The sequence below is a fragment of the Orcinus orca genome, chromosome 8 (genome assembly GCF_937001465.1).
Source record: "Orcinus orca chromosome 8, mOrcOrc1.1, whole genome shotgun sequence".
NCBI lineage: Eukaryota > Metazoa > Chordata > Mammalia > Artiodactyla > Delphinidae > Orcinus > Orcinus orca.
The window spans coordinates 69,442,992-69,461,212 of NC_064566.1; the positions used below are offsets into that span (position 1 = coordinate 69,442,992).

The window sequence follows — 18,221 nt, forward strand, 5'->3', positions numbered from 1 at the left end:
TTAAGAATGTGGGGCATTTTTTTTAATCAAAAAGAATAATGCTTGTTTGTTTTGGGTAGGCTTCACAAACAGTCTGTTGAAACAGCCAGGAAACGATTACTCGACTATCAGACTATGTTAAAAGGAAAGTACCTATCCATGTCAGCTGCACCATTGATACCTGGTTCTGTTACATCAGTACCACCACAGAAATCTGAAAGACCCGCTGTTACATCAGAACATGAGGATCAAGGTCAGAGACCCAAGTTGAGTCCTAACAAACAACCTATGCAACCCGTACAGATCTCCAAATTAGAGCAAGATTTTCAGGTTCCAAGACAACATCGCTTTCCACAAAGACAGGTAGAAACAACCAAAACATTAGTTACTTCAGATGTTTTAGCCGAGCAAGCTTTGGAATCACAGGAACAGCCAAAGCAACTCTCACAGACTGAAACACAACAGAGAGACTATAAATTGGTCCCTAAAGACTCTCATACACTTTCAAGGGCTTTGTCACATGATAAGCCACTGATAGTACAGGATGCCAGAGAAAGAGCTGAAACATCTGGGGCAACAACTTTTCAAACTTTAGACTCCCAGCAAATGTTCTCAGAGAACAATGAAAGTATATCGTCTAAGTTAATTGAACCTTCTTCATTGCTACCATTGGTAGCTGAGCATTCTTTTTGTTCTCTGCCTACTGAAGTTGAGTCTGGAAAAATCCAGGAATGCTTTTCAACTGGGAGCAAAAGTGTAGTTTCTGTAAGCCATTCTGTAGTTGGCCAAATGCAGGATAAGTCTTTGCCATTCTCAGAGAATATCATAGCCCAGCAAAGTAATTTGAAGGCTCTCCAAAAACAGTTAGACTTACAGAAAGAAGTTCTTCGGTTAAGACAGGAAGCTCAGGAACAATTGCTTTTGTGCAAACAGAAAGAATTGGAAGGGCAAACTGGCCTTTCTGTATTCCTTCCATTGGTACCTCTGGATTCGTTTGCTTCACTGCCTTCTGCCAAAGCTGAGTCAGGGAGAATCCAGGAATCTTCTCCAACCAAGAAAGAGACTACAGTTTCCTCAGGCCATCCTGGGGTCCCACAACTTCAGGATAGGCTTAATTTTAAATTTCTCCAAGAACAGTTAAATATTCAGAGGGACCGCTTTCAGGCTAGACGGGAAGCCCAGGAAGTATTATGTGTACATAAACAGAGTGAATTGGATGGAAGAGTATGGGCTGAACAGACTGAGCCCCCTTCTGTCCCATCTCAAGGAGCTCAGCATACATTTACTTCACTACCTTCTGCTGGTACTCAATCTGGAAAAATCCAGGACCAGTATTCATCTAAGAGTGAGAAGGAAATTCTCTCAATCCAATCTGAAATCCCCAAATTTCAGGATGGGTCTTCAAGTTTCCTACAGCAGTTCCACCCTTTGCATGATAGTTTGAAGTTGCTCCAAGAACAGCTGACTGCACAGAGGGATGCTCTTCAGGCCAGGCATGAAGCCCAGGCAGAATTACTTTTACATAGACAAAGGGATTTGGAAGACTCTAAGTCTGTGCAGATGAGTTCTTCATTCCTGCCAGTGGTCACTCAACGTTCAGTTGCTTCACAAGCTTCTTCTAAAACTGAGCCTAGAAGAATTCAGAACTTTTATTTCTCTGAGAAGGGGAGTGTTACTCCCTCAAGTCATTTGGTAATGCCAGCATTTCAGGATGAGCCTCTTAGTTTTCCACAGCATAGCCTGCCACAGCAGGAAAATCTAACAACACTCGAAGGTCAGTCGCACATTCAGAGGGTAATACTTGGTGTTAAACAAGAAACTCAGGAATTTGTACACAAACAAAGTGAATTAGAAAAAAAAATTCCTTCTGAACAGACTGGCACCTCTTTATCTCTGTCTCAGGGAGCTGAATCTGAAAAATTCCAGGACTATATGTCATTCAGGAGTGACAGTACAGTTCCCTTAAGCCATTGGAAGATCCCAAGATTTCAAGAAAGACTTCTGGGGTTTTCTCGACATATACAACCTCTACAAGATAATTTGGAAGGACACCAAGAATGGTTAGACACAGAAGAGGAGGCCCTTCAGTTTAGCCAGAAGACCCAAGGGAATGTATCTTCTGAACAAACTGGCCCCTCCTTCACACCCCAGTTAGAACAGCTTTCTTTTCCTTCATTGCCTTCTGCTGAATCTCTTACAACCCGGGAAGCTCTTTCAGCAGAGAGTGAGAGTAGAATTCCTTCAAGCCATTTTCAGATCCCAGAATTGCAGGATAGACTTTTGAAGATATCACAGCTTATCCAGCCTCAACAAGATAATTTGAAGGCACTTCAAGAACAGTTAGCTACGCAGAGGGAAGCCATCATTCAGTCTAGACAGGAAGCTCAGCAAGAATTACTTCTGCATAAACAGAGTGAGTGGAAGGGAAGAATATCTCCCGAGCAGGTTGGCACCTCTTCCTTCCTGCCCCTAGTTGTACAGCGTCCTTTTGCTCCATTACCTCTTAGTGAAGCTGGTAGAATCCAAGAACCTTGTTCAACTAAGGGTGATAATATAGTCTCCCCTCGTCATTCTGAGATACCAAGGTTGCCTGATAGGCTTTTGGGTTTACCACAGCCTGTTTTACCTCAACAAGATTATCCGATTACATTTCAACAGGAACACGTGTATACACAGACAGGTCCCCTTCCATGTAGCGAGAAAACCCAGAAAGAGTTGGTTTTGCCCAGACAATATAAATTTGAGGAAAAGTCATCTGAGCATTTTATCCAACCTCTCCATGGTGATTTGAAGGCACTTCAAGAGCAGTTAGACATACAGAGGAAAGCCACTCATTCTAGACAGGAAGTCCGAGAAGAATGGCTTTTGCAAAGACTAAGTAAATTGGAGAAGAGGGTCTCACCTGAGCAGACCAGCACCTCTTCATCCTTATCCCACATAGCACTGCCTGTTGCTGACTCTGAAAGAATCCAAAAATCTCTTCCAACCAGAAGTGACAATATTGTTTTCTCAAGTCATCCTGAGATTCCAAGGTCTCAGGATAGGCTTTTGAGTTTATCCCAGGCTTTTCTGCCTCAGCAAGATCATGTGTCAGCACAGTTGGGCTTACAGAGAGAAGTGCTGTGTTTTAATGAAAAAGCTCAGGAAGAACTGCTTTTAAACAAGCAAGCAGAGCTGATTGAAGGTGACTCTTCTGAGCAGCCTGTTCCCTCTATGTTTCTACCCAAGGAAAGAGAGCATTCATTTATTCCACTACCTTTTGCTGAAGTAAAATCTAAAAACGTTTGTGAATTGTATTCAGCCAAGAATGAACATGCAGCTCCTTCAAGTGCTTCTGTGAGCCCAAGACTTCAAGATAGATTTTTGAGTTTTTCACAACCTCTCTTAGCTCAGCAAGATAATTTGGGACTTCAGAAGCAGATGGAGCTACAAAAAGAAATTCTGCATTATGGCCAAAAAGCCCAAGAAGAATTGCTTGTACAGAGACAAACAGCATTGCAGCAGCACATTCAGAAACATCAGGAGACCTTGAAGGATTTCTTTAAAGACAGTCAGGTATGTATTAATCTTGAATATCTAAGAATTAAACATCGACAATAACCCAACTCGGCCAAGCTAAATATTTGTTTCAATCCTAGGTCAAAATAAGTTCTTAGTTACTGAGAATAAGTGGTTTGACCTTAACTGTGCTTTAATTTTCTACCTTAAAGAACGTGGAAATTAAAAGGTAAAAATTGATCCACCTTGCATGGCGTTTATGAAGTTGATAGTTATTTGAAGCCCAACTAATTTCGGCCACTGGTTTGATACAACCAAACTCAAACATCATGGAAAATGTAGGTTGCCTTTTGAAGTTTTGTTATGAAGGATTTTGAGCTTACCACAAGATGGTTAAATTGTAAAATAACTAGTTAGCAGAATTTGTCTTAGGCAAATGGCAGACTTTGTGCTTTCTGTATAGCACTTTGTTGACATTTGTGTAGAATCAAAATCAGTACCATCTTTTTCCATAAGTGACAATATTAACATCTGTTATAAAAGTGGTGTGATTTTAGGCTGATGGACCGCCGGACCGGCTGCTTGTGACAATTGTTGAGAGGACTCTGATGTGGTCACTCAGATGACTATTCATAGCTTCTCTATATGGGAGACAGTATATTCTCCTATATATGAATGTGTCCATTTTATTTTAAAAGGCCACTTCCTAAATTTATGAGTTAGCCTAAACAGAATTCTACAGTCCTTTGATGCCCAGGAGAAGCTTGAGTTGCGTTCATGAGAACTTGAGTTCTGGGGATTTACTGGTCATTTTAAGGAAAAGGAATGGGAAAAGAAAAGCAGAGAGGGATACTCAAGTATAATCTCTTATTGAAAGGTGCAGTGGAGGCTGTTTGTAAGGTCCGAGGCTGTGACTGGTTGTACTTTTCAATGGAATTATTACCCTTTCAATATTAGAAGTACTTCTCATTTTTTATCTATAGATAAAATTGTAATAATGTGGTTGATGGAGCTGTTCATGTGGTTGATGTTCTAACTGAAGAAGAGAGATATAAATCTAATGACTTCTTCACATGATCTTCATTTTGTGTCATCCCCACCCTCGTCTGTCTACTTTTTCAGACAAGTAAGCCCACAGTTGAAAATGATTTTGAAACTAAGAAGCTCAGAGAATGCCTTGTTCATCTCCAAGATCTAGCCAAAGACAATCAGGAAAACATTGGTACTGCAGGCAGGAGAAACTCTGATGATAATCAGCTCCTTTCAGAAGATAGTAATGCCCAGCAAAGTGGTAAGATAATTGCATTTTATTGTACTGATTATCCTGATGATGATTCTTTATTTTAACCTCCTGCAACTTGCCGGTTGAAGAAGTTTGTTTCGTTAACAGATTTGTATTGTGCCTAACTTTGTCTTTGACTTGATAGGGGAGCATCAGGACAAAGAACTGGGTGGGAAATCCTCAAAACCACCTGTAGCAAAAGTTAAAGGTGGATTGGACTTGAACCAACATGAACTTAGTGCCATACAAGAGGTAGAATCACCAGCAAGTGGCAGAACTTCTATACTAGGTAAACAGATGGTTTGATAAAATATGATTTTTTAATATTTGCCAGTTTTCTACAGTTTTTTCAGGATGCTAAATATTTTGTTGTTGAGGAAACTTAGACTATGAGTACTCATGAAGGGGAAAAAATGGTTTCTACAAACAGTATTTAAAATGTGGACTTAAAGAAATATGTCATTAGGTAACTAGTTTCTTTTTATATGAGGAAAAGCAATTGATAGTAGACAAAAATTCTTTGCTATCCATTATTCTGACACTTTTGCTTCCCTCTGCTTCCTTTCTAAACCAGTTTCTCTAGGATATAACCCAGTTTTTTCTCTTCTGCCTTGCTGCTCTTTCACTTCAGTACCTTCACTGCTCTTTTCCTGTATCTTTCACAGGATAATCATGGTGCTTAAGACCCTGGCTTTAAGAGCAGGTGTAACACATATATTTCTTCACTGTACTTCTTCCTAGATTCAATTATCTAGAAAAATTCCTCCCTGCGATCCTTAGTAAATAGCCCTATTTTTATTTTATAATTATTTCTAGATTTCAGACTCAACCAGATAATTCTCTTGATCAAATCTATCAAAGCAAATTCCTTTTTTTTTTTTGTGGTACGCGGGCCTCTCACCGCCGTGGCCTCTTCCGTTGCGGAGCACAGGCTCCGGACGCGCAGGCCCAGCGGTCATGGCCCACGGGCCCAGCCGCTCCACGGCATGCGGGATCCTCCCGGACCGGGGCACGAACCTGCATCCCCCGCATTGGCAGGTGGACTCCCAACCACTGCGCCACCAGGGAAGCCCAAAGCAAATTCTTTTTTAAGGGGGAAAATAACTTTGTCAGTAGAAAGGTACTTAGAAATGTAATGTTAATATTAGCTATTTTGGTCTTAAAGCCATAAAATATTGTACCTTTGTTTCGGGCTAAGAGTTTAAGAAAGTAGAGATTCAGAATAACTCTTAAGAATCATTCCCCTTCTTACTTTCTCCTTATGTCTTATGGAAATTATAACAAAGTAATGATTCTATTTATTACTAGGCTTTGGAAGCTTTTCTTCATTTTGCACTATTTGGTAAACACAACTGTTCAGGAATTGATTGGTGCTTTCCCTAACTCAGAATGAGCATTGGGAAATTCTGACCATTGATTCCTATAATTTAATGAGTTGTGTATGAGACTGCAAAAATAGCCTTTCTAAAAGGGAAAGCTATATATTCCCTCACCTCCACCTCCTTATCCTTCAGCCTTTTTTCAATGAAAAGAACCCAGAGTCTTGACTGTTTCCTTGTCTATACCTCTGTGACACCCTACAGAGTACCAGTTCTTCTCAGTTCTAGTTGATCAACTCTGGAATCTGTCCATTTGTTTCTATTCCCACTACCACTCTTTTAATTCAGGCTGTCATTTCTTTCTTGAAGGGCTGCTACAACTCCCCATGTCTCCCTGTTTCCAGTCTAGCATTACTCTCATTCATTTTCCCATGGTGTACTCAGAGTAACCTGCCTCTATTGCTCCATGTTTAAATTCTTCATTAGTTTCCCTTTGACTGGAGGAATAAGTCTAAATGAAGTCTTAAGTCCCTAGCTTCACCCACAAGGCCCTTCATGTTCTCACTCCCTCCCTTCAGGGGTGAGGTAAGGGCCACTTGTGTGGCATAAACTTTCCATGAGCTGTCAGGCATCCCTCTCATGTGCTCTTTGGGAGCTTTCATCATAGCCTTCATCACACTTCTTTGGGTAATACGTTTAGTCAAAATATTATAGGCAAATAGTGCTAAAAGGTTACAACATGAAACAGCATTTCTTTCTGCCCCTACACCCCCCCCCACCCCTTGATGATACTCACCAGACACAGTCACTTTTCAAGTCTCCTAGGTGTTTCTTCTTGTATTTACTTCTGTAGTTGGCAATGGATTTTAGCAAAAATTAAGCCAAATATTAAACACTGCTAAAATAATTTGAGATCACATCATTTTCTGTTTGTGAGAACATCTTTTAGTGCGATATTGGATGATACATTCTTAACAAGGTTATTATTGTCCCCAAAGGGGATGAAAATTGCTTCTCAGGGAGATGAAAAAGTCTTACTCTTTATGTACCAAAGCACAAATGTACATAAAAAGATATACAGTATTAAAAAAAAAAGATATACAGTATATATAGTTATTAAGTTTCATGGAATTAGGAGGCAATTAGGAAAGAAGTCTTGAAAGGGCTCCTTAGGTGGGTGATGATAAAGTTAATATTGAGAAACACTGAGCTATAATATTCCAATTTTCTTCTTTGTATTCTACTTTTTTTTTTTTGGCTTCACTGGGTCTTAATCTTTTTTTTTTTAGTTGTGGCCTGTGGACTCCTTAGTTGCAGCATGCGAACTCTTAGTTGTGGCATGCATGCAGGATCTAGTTCCCTGATCCGAGATCTAACCCAGACCCCCTGCATTGGGAGCATGGAGTCCTACCCACTGGACCACTAGGGAAGTCCCTGTAGTCTTATTTCTTCCCTATAGTCTTGTTTCTTTAGGCTTTACTTTCTGGGAGAATTTTCTCAGCTTTTTCTTCTAACATTTCTTAGGAATTTTTATTTGGCTCTCAAAGTATAGTTTCTAAAAGCTTGCCCTCCTTTCTGGTATTTTCTTTTTGTAGCATCCTGCTCTTGTTTCATGGATGCAAAATACTGCCTACTTTGAATATTTATAGGTTTTTGCTTGTTTGGGGTCCTGTATTTTCTCTGTTTGTCTGGGTTCTTCCTTTTTTTTTTCTGTCTGAAATTTTAGAGGCTTTTCTCTAATATCTTGCATATTTGAGCAGAACACTGAATGGCTAATTGGAAATTCTGTAGGTGGGGACCTTGTTTACTTCTGGATTTCACTGGAAAATGTGGCTTTTCCTTGAGGACCCTCAGCTTAGTATCTGTGGTTCTTTCCCCTGAGCAATTTACAGTTTAGTTTCTCCAAAGAAAGATTCTCCAAGTTTGATACAAGCCTGGCTGTTGCTCTTATGGAGCCAGACCTGGGGGGATCTGAGTCGAGGGTGCAAACTTTCTTTTAGTACCTCTGATTTCCTTATGGCATTCTTTCTCTTCCCTCCACCCTTGCCCCTTTCAGTGCCTGATCCCCCTAAATTCAGAGTATATTGGATTCATGTAGTTGTGGCCAAGTGGTTAAGACGATAGACTAGAAATCCATTGGGGTTTCCCCACACAGGTCCAAATCCTGTCAACTACTGCACCTTTCCCCTTAGAAAGGTAATCCTTTGACACTTTACCAGTTTGAGAGTCTGCTATAAATTTGATTGCAGAGTGTATAGGATTCAGTTTGTCTAGAGGATAAACCTTTAGTCTTCTCTGGGGATGATGTTGAGAGATAGGAATCTCAGGTGATGGGAGGGATCTTTTCCATGTACATGTTTTTAAACATTCTCCTGTTTTCAGTTCCCTGATTCACACCTTCCTTTTGTGTAATACCTCTTGCCTTTAATTCCCAAGTTTTTCTGGGGTTCTGCACAGTAAATTAGCTTCTACTTCTGAGCGTCTCCCACTCCTTTCTTTGTTTCATGAGTGTTTATTTCAGTCATAAGTGTTTATTTCAGTGATTATTACTTTGATAATCACCCTCAGGTAAACACCATCCAGGTCAGGAACTGGAATGTTAGAGAACTCCATAAACTCTTCTCTCGTACTCTCGCAATTACTCTTCCTCCTCTTCTCCCCAGGGTAAACCCCTATCTTGATCTCTAATACCACAGATTAGCTGTAGCTGTTTTTGAACTTTATGTTATGAATGCATATTATTCCTTATAAAACTTAATGGTTAATAATTTTTCCAGGCATTTTTCCTGTGATTAGTCAGTACTGAAGCATTTTCTATCATTAGGAAGTAGGAGTTTCATTAAAAACTTAGTAAAATTGAAGTGAAATAATTAAAGGCTGTGTGAAAGTCAAGCAGTTACTATTTTCTTGCTACACTGATTAAGTCTTTAAGAGTTTAGCTTTTTACCCATAATCTAAATTGCCATTTTAGTTTTAACTAGAAACGTAAGTGGAAATCCAGTGAGTCAATTTTTTTTCCCTCCCAGGTAAACCAGACTTTTACCAAGACAGAGACCCACTGAGGGTCTCAGTAAGCCGAGAACAGAGTTTTCTTGGGAGCCCCCTGGACTGTGACCCATTTGGTCATCTTCACCCAGCTGCCCAGGAGAGCATCTGTGGTGATGACTCTGATAAAGCAGGTAAGAGAGAAAGAAGTTGAAACTGGAATTGCTGTGCATAAGAATATGTGGACAAAAGATAGTTATTGTAGTGTTATTTGTAACGAAAAATGGTAAATAACTTCAGTGAAACTGCAGTTTTGTGAAGGTGTTAAAAATGAGGGGAGAAAAGTCTGTGTTCATGCATTTGAAAACTGTCTGGAATAAGAATCACCAAAGTTTAGGTATGGGTTAATCTTTGTTGGAGGTTGGGTTTCACACTTCTATTTCATATGTTTACATAATGTGAAATTATTTTTCCATAAGAATCCTATATTATTTCTGTACACAAAAAGTTGAATGAGGGAAGTGAAGTTTATTTAGAGAATAATTAATTACACTTTTAAATTGTTTCACTAAATAAGTAAATGTTAGTAGGAGGTATGTAAGGGTGTGAGGTTTTTACAGTTGGCAAACTCTACACATTTTGTGTTTAAGCCTATTTGTAACAATCCACATTTAATTAAATACTACTGAGTATTATCTTTTAAAAATTCTATCTGTGGCATTCTAAACGAGCTGTTTTATGTTTAGTTTTAAATATTTGGAAAGTATTAAGGAACAAGTTACAAGGAAAAAACTAAATCACTTAATTCTGCCACCCAGACAACTGATGTTAATTTTCTCGCTTTTGAATTTGTGCATATTTATAACAAGCTATTTTATATGTATAATATTGACCCTGCAAAGCATAGTTCCAGTACTGCTTCATTAGTTCTAAAGCACCTTTTAAGTAGTTGCCTTTTCTAACCAGATTTCTTTTTATTTTAGCTGTCACATATACTTGGATAATTGTTATCTTAGTTGTATCTAGAGTTTAATACAATGAGAGATGAGCAAGACCTATTTTCTTTTTGAGGGTTTGTAGAAAAATTGACTTTAGCTTCTCCTTTTTTGGTTGGAGATTGAAATAACTACAAAATATAATTTCCAATGAATTGTAGTTTTTGACATTTTAAAATAAAAACCATTACCATTTTTTTAGATTTAGCCAGTGAATACTTGCATTCCTTTTTATTCTACCTGTCAATGTCCTCTAGCCAAAGACTACCAAGAACACACATGTAATTGAAGAAAGCTGGGTGCTTTGACTTGTAGTGAGGGAGAATGCACACTGTGGGGAACCATGAGGCCAATGAATTAGTGAGAGGGTATTAGAAGGGACTTACTATAAGATTTGGGCTTTATTAGGTGATTTTGAGGAGGGTTTAAGTATTTTGAAATAGGGCTTTGTTTGTTAGTATTGGATATTATCAGGAAGCCAGGGTGATCCTGTTACTGGATACCTACAAAATTCTTCCCTAAGAGGTAGGAATAATGGAGTTAGGCTAAGTAAAGCTGTACTTGATTAAGCAGCAGTCACTCATGTTAGCCAGGATAAGGAGATGATAGGTCATTTTTTTTTTTTTTTTTTCCGGTACGCGGGCTTCTCACTGTTGTGGCCCCTCCCGTTGCGGAGCACAGGCCCCGGACGCGCAGGCTCATCGGCCATGGCTCATGGGCCCAGCTGCTCCGCGGCATGTGGTATCTTCCCGGACCGGGGCACGAACCCGTGTCCCCTGCATCGGCAGGTGGTCTCTCAACCACTGCGCCACCAGGGAAGCCCTTCGATAGGTCATTTTAGTGGTTTGGACGGTATTCATGGTTTTGTCTATGTTCAGACATGTTCAGACTTTTCTCCCCTCATTTAACACCTTCACAAAACTGCAGTTTCACTGAAGTTTATTTAACTCTGACCTTACTTCTTTCCCTTATTTTTATTTTTCAATTCTTATCACTACCCAAGTGCTACTGGTCACCTCCTGGTCACCCTCCTCTGGGGGAATCTTCTTTGGTTTGTTACAGATAATAACAGTTATAAGACTGTGATTACGAAATGGTGAACCCGTAATTTCTCATCTCACAACTAGCTTTTGAAATGAGCTGCTTAAGAAAAAATACAAACTCACTATAAAGTTTCACCATCTCTTACTTTCTTCACTTAAAATTTTAGTGTGTAAAGAAGCAACCAAATAACAGTTTAGGGCTTCCCTGGTGGCGCAGTGGTTGAGAGTCCACCTGCCGATGGAGGGGACACTGGTTCGTGCCCCGGTCTGGGAAGATCCCACATGCCGCGGAGTGGCTAGGCCCGTGAGCCATGGCCGCTGAGCCTGCGCATCCGGAGCCTGTGCTCCGCAACGGGAGAGGCCACGACAGTGAGAGGCCCACGTACCGCAAAAAAAAAAACAGTTTAATGGTTAAATCAGTTGTATCACAGTAATATATTTTTAATTGAACTAGGAGAGAGTAAAAAATTGTATTTAAAAACAAATTATATTTAAATATAATATTTGATATTTGCTGTTTTTACTTTATTATCCATAATATAGATATCATTTTATGAATAAATATATGTATCTACACACAGATACATATTTGTGCATGTGTATGTGTCCTGGGTTACCTCTTGGAAAATATTTCTTACACAAACATCTAAGAAACATACTTTTAATGTTCATGATCTCTTTTAATAATATCATGGGGATAATGAGACAGAAATTTTAGTTTATATTTGGCAGAGCAGTTTTAATTTTATTCTATTTCAGAGCCACAGATGACCATATGCCTTGGCTGGCTTTCTCACAAATGTTGACTATTGGGAGTAAGAGAAAAACTAACTCAGAATACCCGGATTACTAATAGTGAGACAGAAAGTATAATTTTTATGTATTTTTAATATGTCAAGTGTAATTAGGAATGATAATTCATAATAAAAGCAGTGTATGCTCATTGTGATTTTAGACAGCACTGCAAGTTATAAAGAAGCAGAATTCCTCCTTGTCCTACCATTCTCAAGCAACCACTGGATGCACTTGGTGTTTTTGTCTTTTTTATGTGCATTTGTCTCACCTTTGAGATCACACTGTACTTATAATTGAATATTCTTCCTTCTTCAGTTAAAATTAATGACAAAAGCATTTCCCATTATACTGGCTCTTTTCTAAAGGGTTTTATTCGTAGAATAATAATGACAACTACAGTTTTCCATGAAAAATTATATTGTGCTAACTATAAATTTTTTTTAATTAGTTAATTTATTTTGTTTATTTTTGGCTGCATTGGGTCTTCGTTGCTGCGCGCGGGCTTTCTCTAGTTGCGGCGAGTGGGGGCTACTCTTCGTTGCAGTGTGCGGGCTTCTCATCACGGTGGTTTCTCTTGTTGCAGAGCACGGGCTCTAGGCGCACAGGCTTCAGTAGTTGTGGCTCATGGGCTCTAGAGCGCAGGCTCAGTAGTTGTGGCACACGGGCTTAGTTGCTCCGAGGCATGTGGGATCTTCCCAGACCAGGGCTCGAACCCGTGTCCCCTGCATTGGCAGGTGGATTCTTAACCACTGTGCCACCAGGGAAGTCCTAAATGCTTTTAATGAATAATAATATGAGTTTTTTTTTTTCTTTTTGGTCTAAGATAAGGCAGCTCTACAAAGCAAAATATGAAAGAAAATTGTAGAAAAGCAGGAAATTATGCCCTCTGGTGCTAAAAATTTGATTTGTCATAATCCAGACCTTCCCCCTCCTTCCTCATTTTAGTCAAGGTCAGTGAGGCTGCGGTTGAGAGTCATGCAGTATTAAGTTATGCTGCGGAGGAAGAAGACCATACGTACCTGGGTCCAAATGTGAAGCCAGATGATAAGGTTAGTCATGTCTTGATGTGTACTGCATTGTTAGAGTTGCTTGGCTTCCTGTTGTCTTTTTAGTTTACAGAAGTTGTGGAATATTAAAGTCCATGTTCTCTGAGATCTGCTCTTACTGGAGTGGATCAGTGATGAAAACAGCCAAATCTGAGCATCAGAAGACCTCTTAGTCTACCTGATGCATGATCTCTATAGTTCTGAGAAGCAAAAGAATAATTTAAAACAATAAGGGGTGTGTGTGTGTGTGTGTGTGTGTGTGTGTGTGTGTGTGTGTGTGTGTGTAAAGGTGACAGTGGATAACTGAGGACTTATTGATGGGGGAGTGAGAGTGGGCTGGGGGTGTGTGTATGAAAGGCTGATCAGTTCTGAGCAATGATGAAAAGGTTTTACTACGGACCTTTATAACTATGAAGGTTTCTACACTTGATCTGAGCTCAGAATAAATAACTGCTAATGTTGGTGATTTGGGTTTTTTCTAGATATTACTTCCTACATTGTGGCCTAATGTTCTCCTTAATTTTTAGGCTGAAACACAAGAAATTTATCATGAGCCATTATCTTCAATAACTGTTTCTACTGGGAGCTTTTTAAGTTATGAAAACACAGATTTGAGCCTTACAGGTAAGAATATCAGAATGTTTATAAATAAATTGAAAGAGAAGCACCAGTTGCACTGCAGTACAGCGGTGAGAGCCAACATTGCTTTTCACAAGGTGCTGAGAGGGATTGTTCTTTAAATCTCAGAAGTAATCATGCCTTTAGAATATTGGACAGTATGACATTCTAATCGTGATTGAAGTCACGGGGCTGCAGACGCAGAGACACTCTGCCGATCTCCAGTAGCACGTTGACGGTCTGCTAATGTTGGTGGGAATCTACGGAGCACATTTCTTGGCTGCACTGATTCCTTGTGGATGTGTATTGCTATGCCTCTCTGCTAAAATCTGTCTCAAAGGAAGTACCCAGACACTAAATATTTTCATTAAACCCAATTTTCAGAGTCGTTTTCAGAGCTTGTGGACCAGAGGGAACAAGAATCTCCCACCAGTAAAGAAGAGGAAACAAATGTTTTAAGTTCTGTAGTTCCTTCAACACAAGTTATTTATCAAAGACAGGACCCTCAGGACTCCCTTAAACCTCTTTTACCTGCATTGGAAACATTTACATCTGGTCAGACACACATTCAGCAGATGATAGACAAGTACATAAATGAAGCAATTTTGATGACTGAAAAAACAGACTTGCGGGGTAAAATTATTTGTGAACAAATACTTTCACGTAAACTAAGTGTTTTTAACTTTTAACCTTTCATCCTTTTTAGTTGAAAGTAGTGATTGAGCTTTGTGTTTTGATGGCTTGCTGTAGCAGTTATAACATGGAAAATGCTGAGGAGAGCACTTAGTGAGAGAGGGGCTTTGGAAACTGACTGAGACAGTGTAGAAGAGATGAGCAGATCTTCCTTCACCTTTGCAAAGTTAACTACAGTAGCTCAGTATTGCCAATACTGAGCACAAGAACTCAGAAATCAGACCTCTTGACCGTTTCCTAACTGTGAAACCACAGGCAGCTTACTCTTTTTTCTCTAGTGGAAGGAGGGGTGTTTGGGATAATGCAGATAAAGTGCAGTGTCTGGCCTGTGGCAACACTCGGTACAGTGAGCTTTTCTTCTTTTTTTCAAATCATTGATTCTGAAATGAGCTAATTGAGAATAACAAAGCTTACTGTAACAAAGCAGTGACCATGATGGCATCTTACTCCTAACTAACCCCATAAAGACCTTGAGGCTAGTAGAAATGGAAACTTGCATTTGTCAAAGGTTCTGGTCAAACCACTGCCACCACCTGCCCCTTTTGTACATGAGAGATAACGGCAGGACTTAATTTGAAAGCACCTGCAGGTAATGAAAAAAATGCAAGTAATTTTGTTGAATTGGAGTTATCTTAAAATAACCTTTATGAGTATGTTCTTAGTACTACTTTTCTAGGCTTCATTTTTAAAATAAGTGTCCTTTTTCCTTAAAATTCCAACAGTTGACTTTGACTTTCCAGAACTGGAGCACAGTTTTCCAAATTTGCATCGTCAGCTGTTTAAACCCTTAGAACCACATCCAGATTTTGATTCGTCATCATCTTTCTCTGGGATTTCTCAAGACAGCAAAGACTTTTACCAGGTATAATAAAGTAGATGCTTCTTTGCAGTGAATTTCCAAAAACTGTCTTTTCTTCTGTTAGAACAGAACAATGCTTCTTAGCCTTGGCTGCCAATTAAAATCATCTGGTAAGCTTTTAGATACCAGTGCCCAGACTGTACCTCAGACCAGTTAAATCAGAATCCCTAGGAATGGTCAGATACAGTGATTATAATGCAGAACCAAGATTGAAAACAGGTGCATTAGAATTTTGTCCCAATAGTTTTATCTCCAGCTATGATGACCCATAAAAACTTGTCGGGCTTCCCTGCTGGCACAGTGGTTGAGAGTCCGCCTGCCGATGCAGGGGACACGGGTTTGTGCCCCGGTCCGGGAGGATCCCACGTGCCGCAGAGCGGCTGGGCCCGTGAGCCATGGCCGCTGAGCCTGCACATCCGGAGCCTGTGCTCCGCCACGGGAGAGGCCACAACAGTGAGAGGCCCGCAAAAAAAACACAAAAAAACAAAAAAAACTTGTCTTCAGGGTTTCGGGGGGTGGGGTTACTTTAATGGAATTCAGTCTTAAACAGTCAGGTAAACAGAATTTTGCAAAATTTAAAGTCTCTCCTATACAATAAAGGAGCTAAGATTCAAACCTGGGTCTTTCTATTTCCAGGCAGCTCTGCATAGTTCCTGCTTATCAGAAAATGATATATTCTGAACATATTCTGAACTCTGTCTTGTTAATTCACAATTTGTTTTCTAAACAAAAAGTCTGTTTCATATTTACTAAAGTGAAAGAATTGGGTTTGAATAAGCAAGTGGTTTATGTGGTAGTAAAGTGGTAATTAAGGAAGAATAATATCAAAGAAACATAAAAGATTGCTTCAACATAGTAAATACTAATATTTCAGCCTTTCCCGGTTGTCTTCCATCAGAGGTCACATTCCTCCTGTGAAAGCCTCCGTTCTAGTCTGTCACCCAAAAGTACAGCTTCTTTTACAGCACTGAGGACCAGCCTGCATTCTTCTCTTAACACCAGCGTGAACCAGCAGCCTGACCCTAACTGGGCTCATGAGGAAGCTCAGAGTTTTGCTACAGAAAATGTTATTGAAGGTATGTAGAAGTTCAAAAAAGTTAAATAAAGCTCAGTAGTTTTTCATGGTTGTTTATTTATATCAATTTTCCTTGGAAATTGTACCTGGTAGCTCTTGGTTTGTCTCCACTCCTCACCAGTTTCTCTGTATATTTATTTAAATAACAGAAGTAATATATAGTGTTTGCATTTTATTTTGATAAAAAAAAAAGTGCTGCCTCTTGCTCAACTTCCCTACCTCAACCCTTACAGTTATCAGTTTAAGTATCCTTCTAAAACTTTTTATACAAATTTTATATATATGCACACATCACAACATATATGAGATGCACATGCATGTTTAAGTCTTTCTGTTATAAAGTCAGTATTCTGTTGTGGGGGGAAAGCCCTTGTGTTTAATAGTCATAGTTCCTTTGTTAACTATTATAGGAGAAAATACATGGTGTGAGCAGTAGTTACTCGAATATCTCTGTGACATCCTTTAACTTTCTATTCACGTCTATGTATATCAGTTTTCATTCCTAAAATTTTAAGTAACCTGACTTTATTATTTGCAATGTTCTCAGCAACTATTAGAGACTGTATCTCTATCGAAGTTTTTACAACATATAATTATGATCAACTGATTTCTTATAGGGTCTGAACAATCTTTTCAACAACTTCTGCCAGAATTTTCTTCACAAGAAGGAAGCCAGCATGCTGACTTACCAAGTATTTTTAGCAGCATTGAAGCAAGAGATTCTTCCCAAGGGGCGGAAAATCAATACTCTTCCTCTGAACAGAATGAAATATTACAAAACAAGCAAAAAAGTGTTCATTTCCAGCTCTCTGTAGGAAATTTGCAAAGTTCAGTCTTCAGTTCATCTGGTGAGGCTAATGTATTTCATCAGTTAAATCTACAGCATAGCACTCCATGTGGTTCTGCCTCTAGTGAGTGCTCAGTAAAAGAAAGACTGGGCTTTGAAGAACTATCAGAAAGAGGAGTAGGTACAGTGTTACAAGATCAAGGGCTCACTGATGATAAAGAAACCTGTGGCGTTTTAAATATAAATCCACAATTATGCGTAAGAACTTCAATTCAGACACCACATTCAGTCACTGTTCAGAATGAAAAATGTCTTGAGGATTCAACTACTGCAGAAACTCCAACAATCATAGGAAACCAAACTCAACAAGCACAGTCAGCGCTCTTTGTAAGCTCTGGATCCTTTTCACTACAGAACTCTATTCCAATCTGGGTAAGTGAAATCTGTGTTGTATGTAATTTTTGGTTTCATTTTCAGACTTTTTAAACAAAATTGCAAGAGATGCAACAGAGCTACTATATGAGATATAGTGAATCTCATAATCATTAGAAATCTCCAATGAAATGAGAAAGCAAATTTTTAAAATTTGACCTTCCTCTGAATTTTACAGATCTTCCCAGTTCGCATTTCTTTTCTCCAGCTTTCCTGAAAAATGGCGGCTCAGCCTATGCTTCAGCACATAGTGTTCAACTTCACTGTGCTGCACTGGATTAATCTACTTGGTTTCAGCTTACCTTCTAGTACTGTTTGTCCCTCCACAGATAAGCAAAAAATAAGCTGACTGACTTGGCAGCTTTTGGATTTTTTTTTTTTGTAAATTCTTGTTCAGTATTGAAAGGGTTTTTCCTTAATAAAGTGTGGTCTAGGGACTTCCCTGGTGGTCCATTCAGATAGGTAGGGGATACACACACTGTTCTGCACAGCCCCCAGTCAGCAGGCACTTGGCTCTGTAACCCACGGAGTAGTTTGTCTTCTCCATTATCCTTAGTTGAAGAACCTGTTCTTCTTCTTCCATAATGTACATATTTTTCACATTCTGAGTGTTTTTGAGGCTATGATTTTTGAATACTGTTTCCCTTTTAATTTTACTGTACAGGAGACAGAATGTGGCCATGGTATAATGGAAGAACCAGAACTTACATTGATAAGCAACAGTGATATCAGTATTGCTGAAATGGATTTTGCAAACTTAACTCTAGAAGAAAAGAGAGAAAATGAGGCAAAGAGCTGTTTTCAGGTAAATTTCA

At 39.2% G+C, this 18,221-nt stretch overlaps 1 protein-coding gene and 3 non-coding genes across 19 annotated transcripts in view; all 4 read left to right on the top strand.

The window, feature by feature from the left end:
* The window catches only part of CEP295 (centrosomal protein 295), a 48,468-nt gene that overhangs the window by 29,041 nt on the left and 1,206 nt on the right, over positions 1–18,221 (top strand). For 7 of the 16 annotated variants that reach the window (XR_007478849.1, XM_033431931.2, XM_049713639.1 and 4 more), the window contains 11 exons: positions 60–3,534; positions 4,600–4,768; positions 4,905–5,048; positions 9,105–9,257; positions 12,842–12,945; positions 13,470–13,566; positions 13,945–14,193; positions 14,976–15,115; positions 15,987–16,188; positions 16,805–17,406; positions 18,071–18,211. Coding sequence is in view for 15 of the 16 variants with exons in the window: in XM_033431931.2 (XP_033287822.2) it covers positions 60–3,534; positions 4,600–4,768; positions 4,905–5,048; positions 9,105–9,257; positions 12,842–12,945; positions 13,470–13,566; positions 13,945–14,193; positions 14,976–15,115; positions 15,987–16,188; positions 16,805–17,406; positions 18,071–18,211 (5,476 nt within the window). In the remaining variant the exon portion in view is untranslated. Of the gene's footprint in view, positions 1–59; positions 3,535–4,599; positions 4,769–4,904; positions 5,049–9,104; positions 9,258–12,841; positions 12,946–13,469; positions 13,567–13,944; positions 14,194–14,975; positions 15,116–15,986; positions 16,189–16,804; positions 17,407–18,070; positions 18,212–18,221 lie in introns of those variants that run through there. The other 9 variants (XM_049713632.1, XM_049713631.1, XM_049713633.1 and 6 more) reach the window with 9 other exon arrangements.
* TRNAS-AGA (transfer RNA serine (anticodon AGA)) lies at positions 8,173–8,254 on the top strand. Its single transcript has one exon. It is a non-coding gene; the product is annotated as a tRNA-Ser (tRNA).
* LOC117202167 (small nucleolar RNA U2-19) lies at positions 13,069–13,148 on the top strand. The gene has a single exon (XR_004484360.1). It is a non-coding gene; the product is annotated as a small nucleolar RNA U2-19 (small nucleolar RNA).
* Positions 13,313–13,382, top strand: LOC117202166 (small nucleolar RNA U2-30). The gene has a single exon (XR_004484359.1). It is a non-coding gene; the product is annotated as a small nucleolar RNA U2-30 (small nucleolar RNA).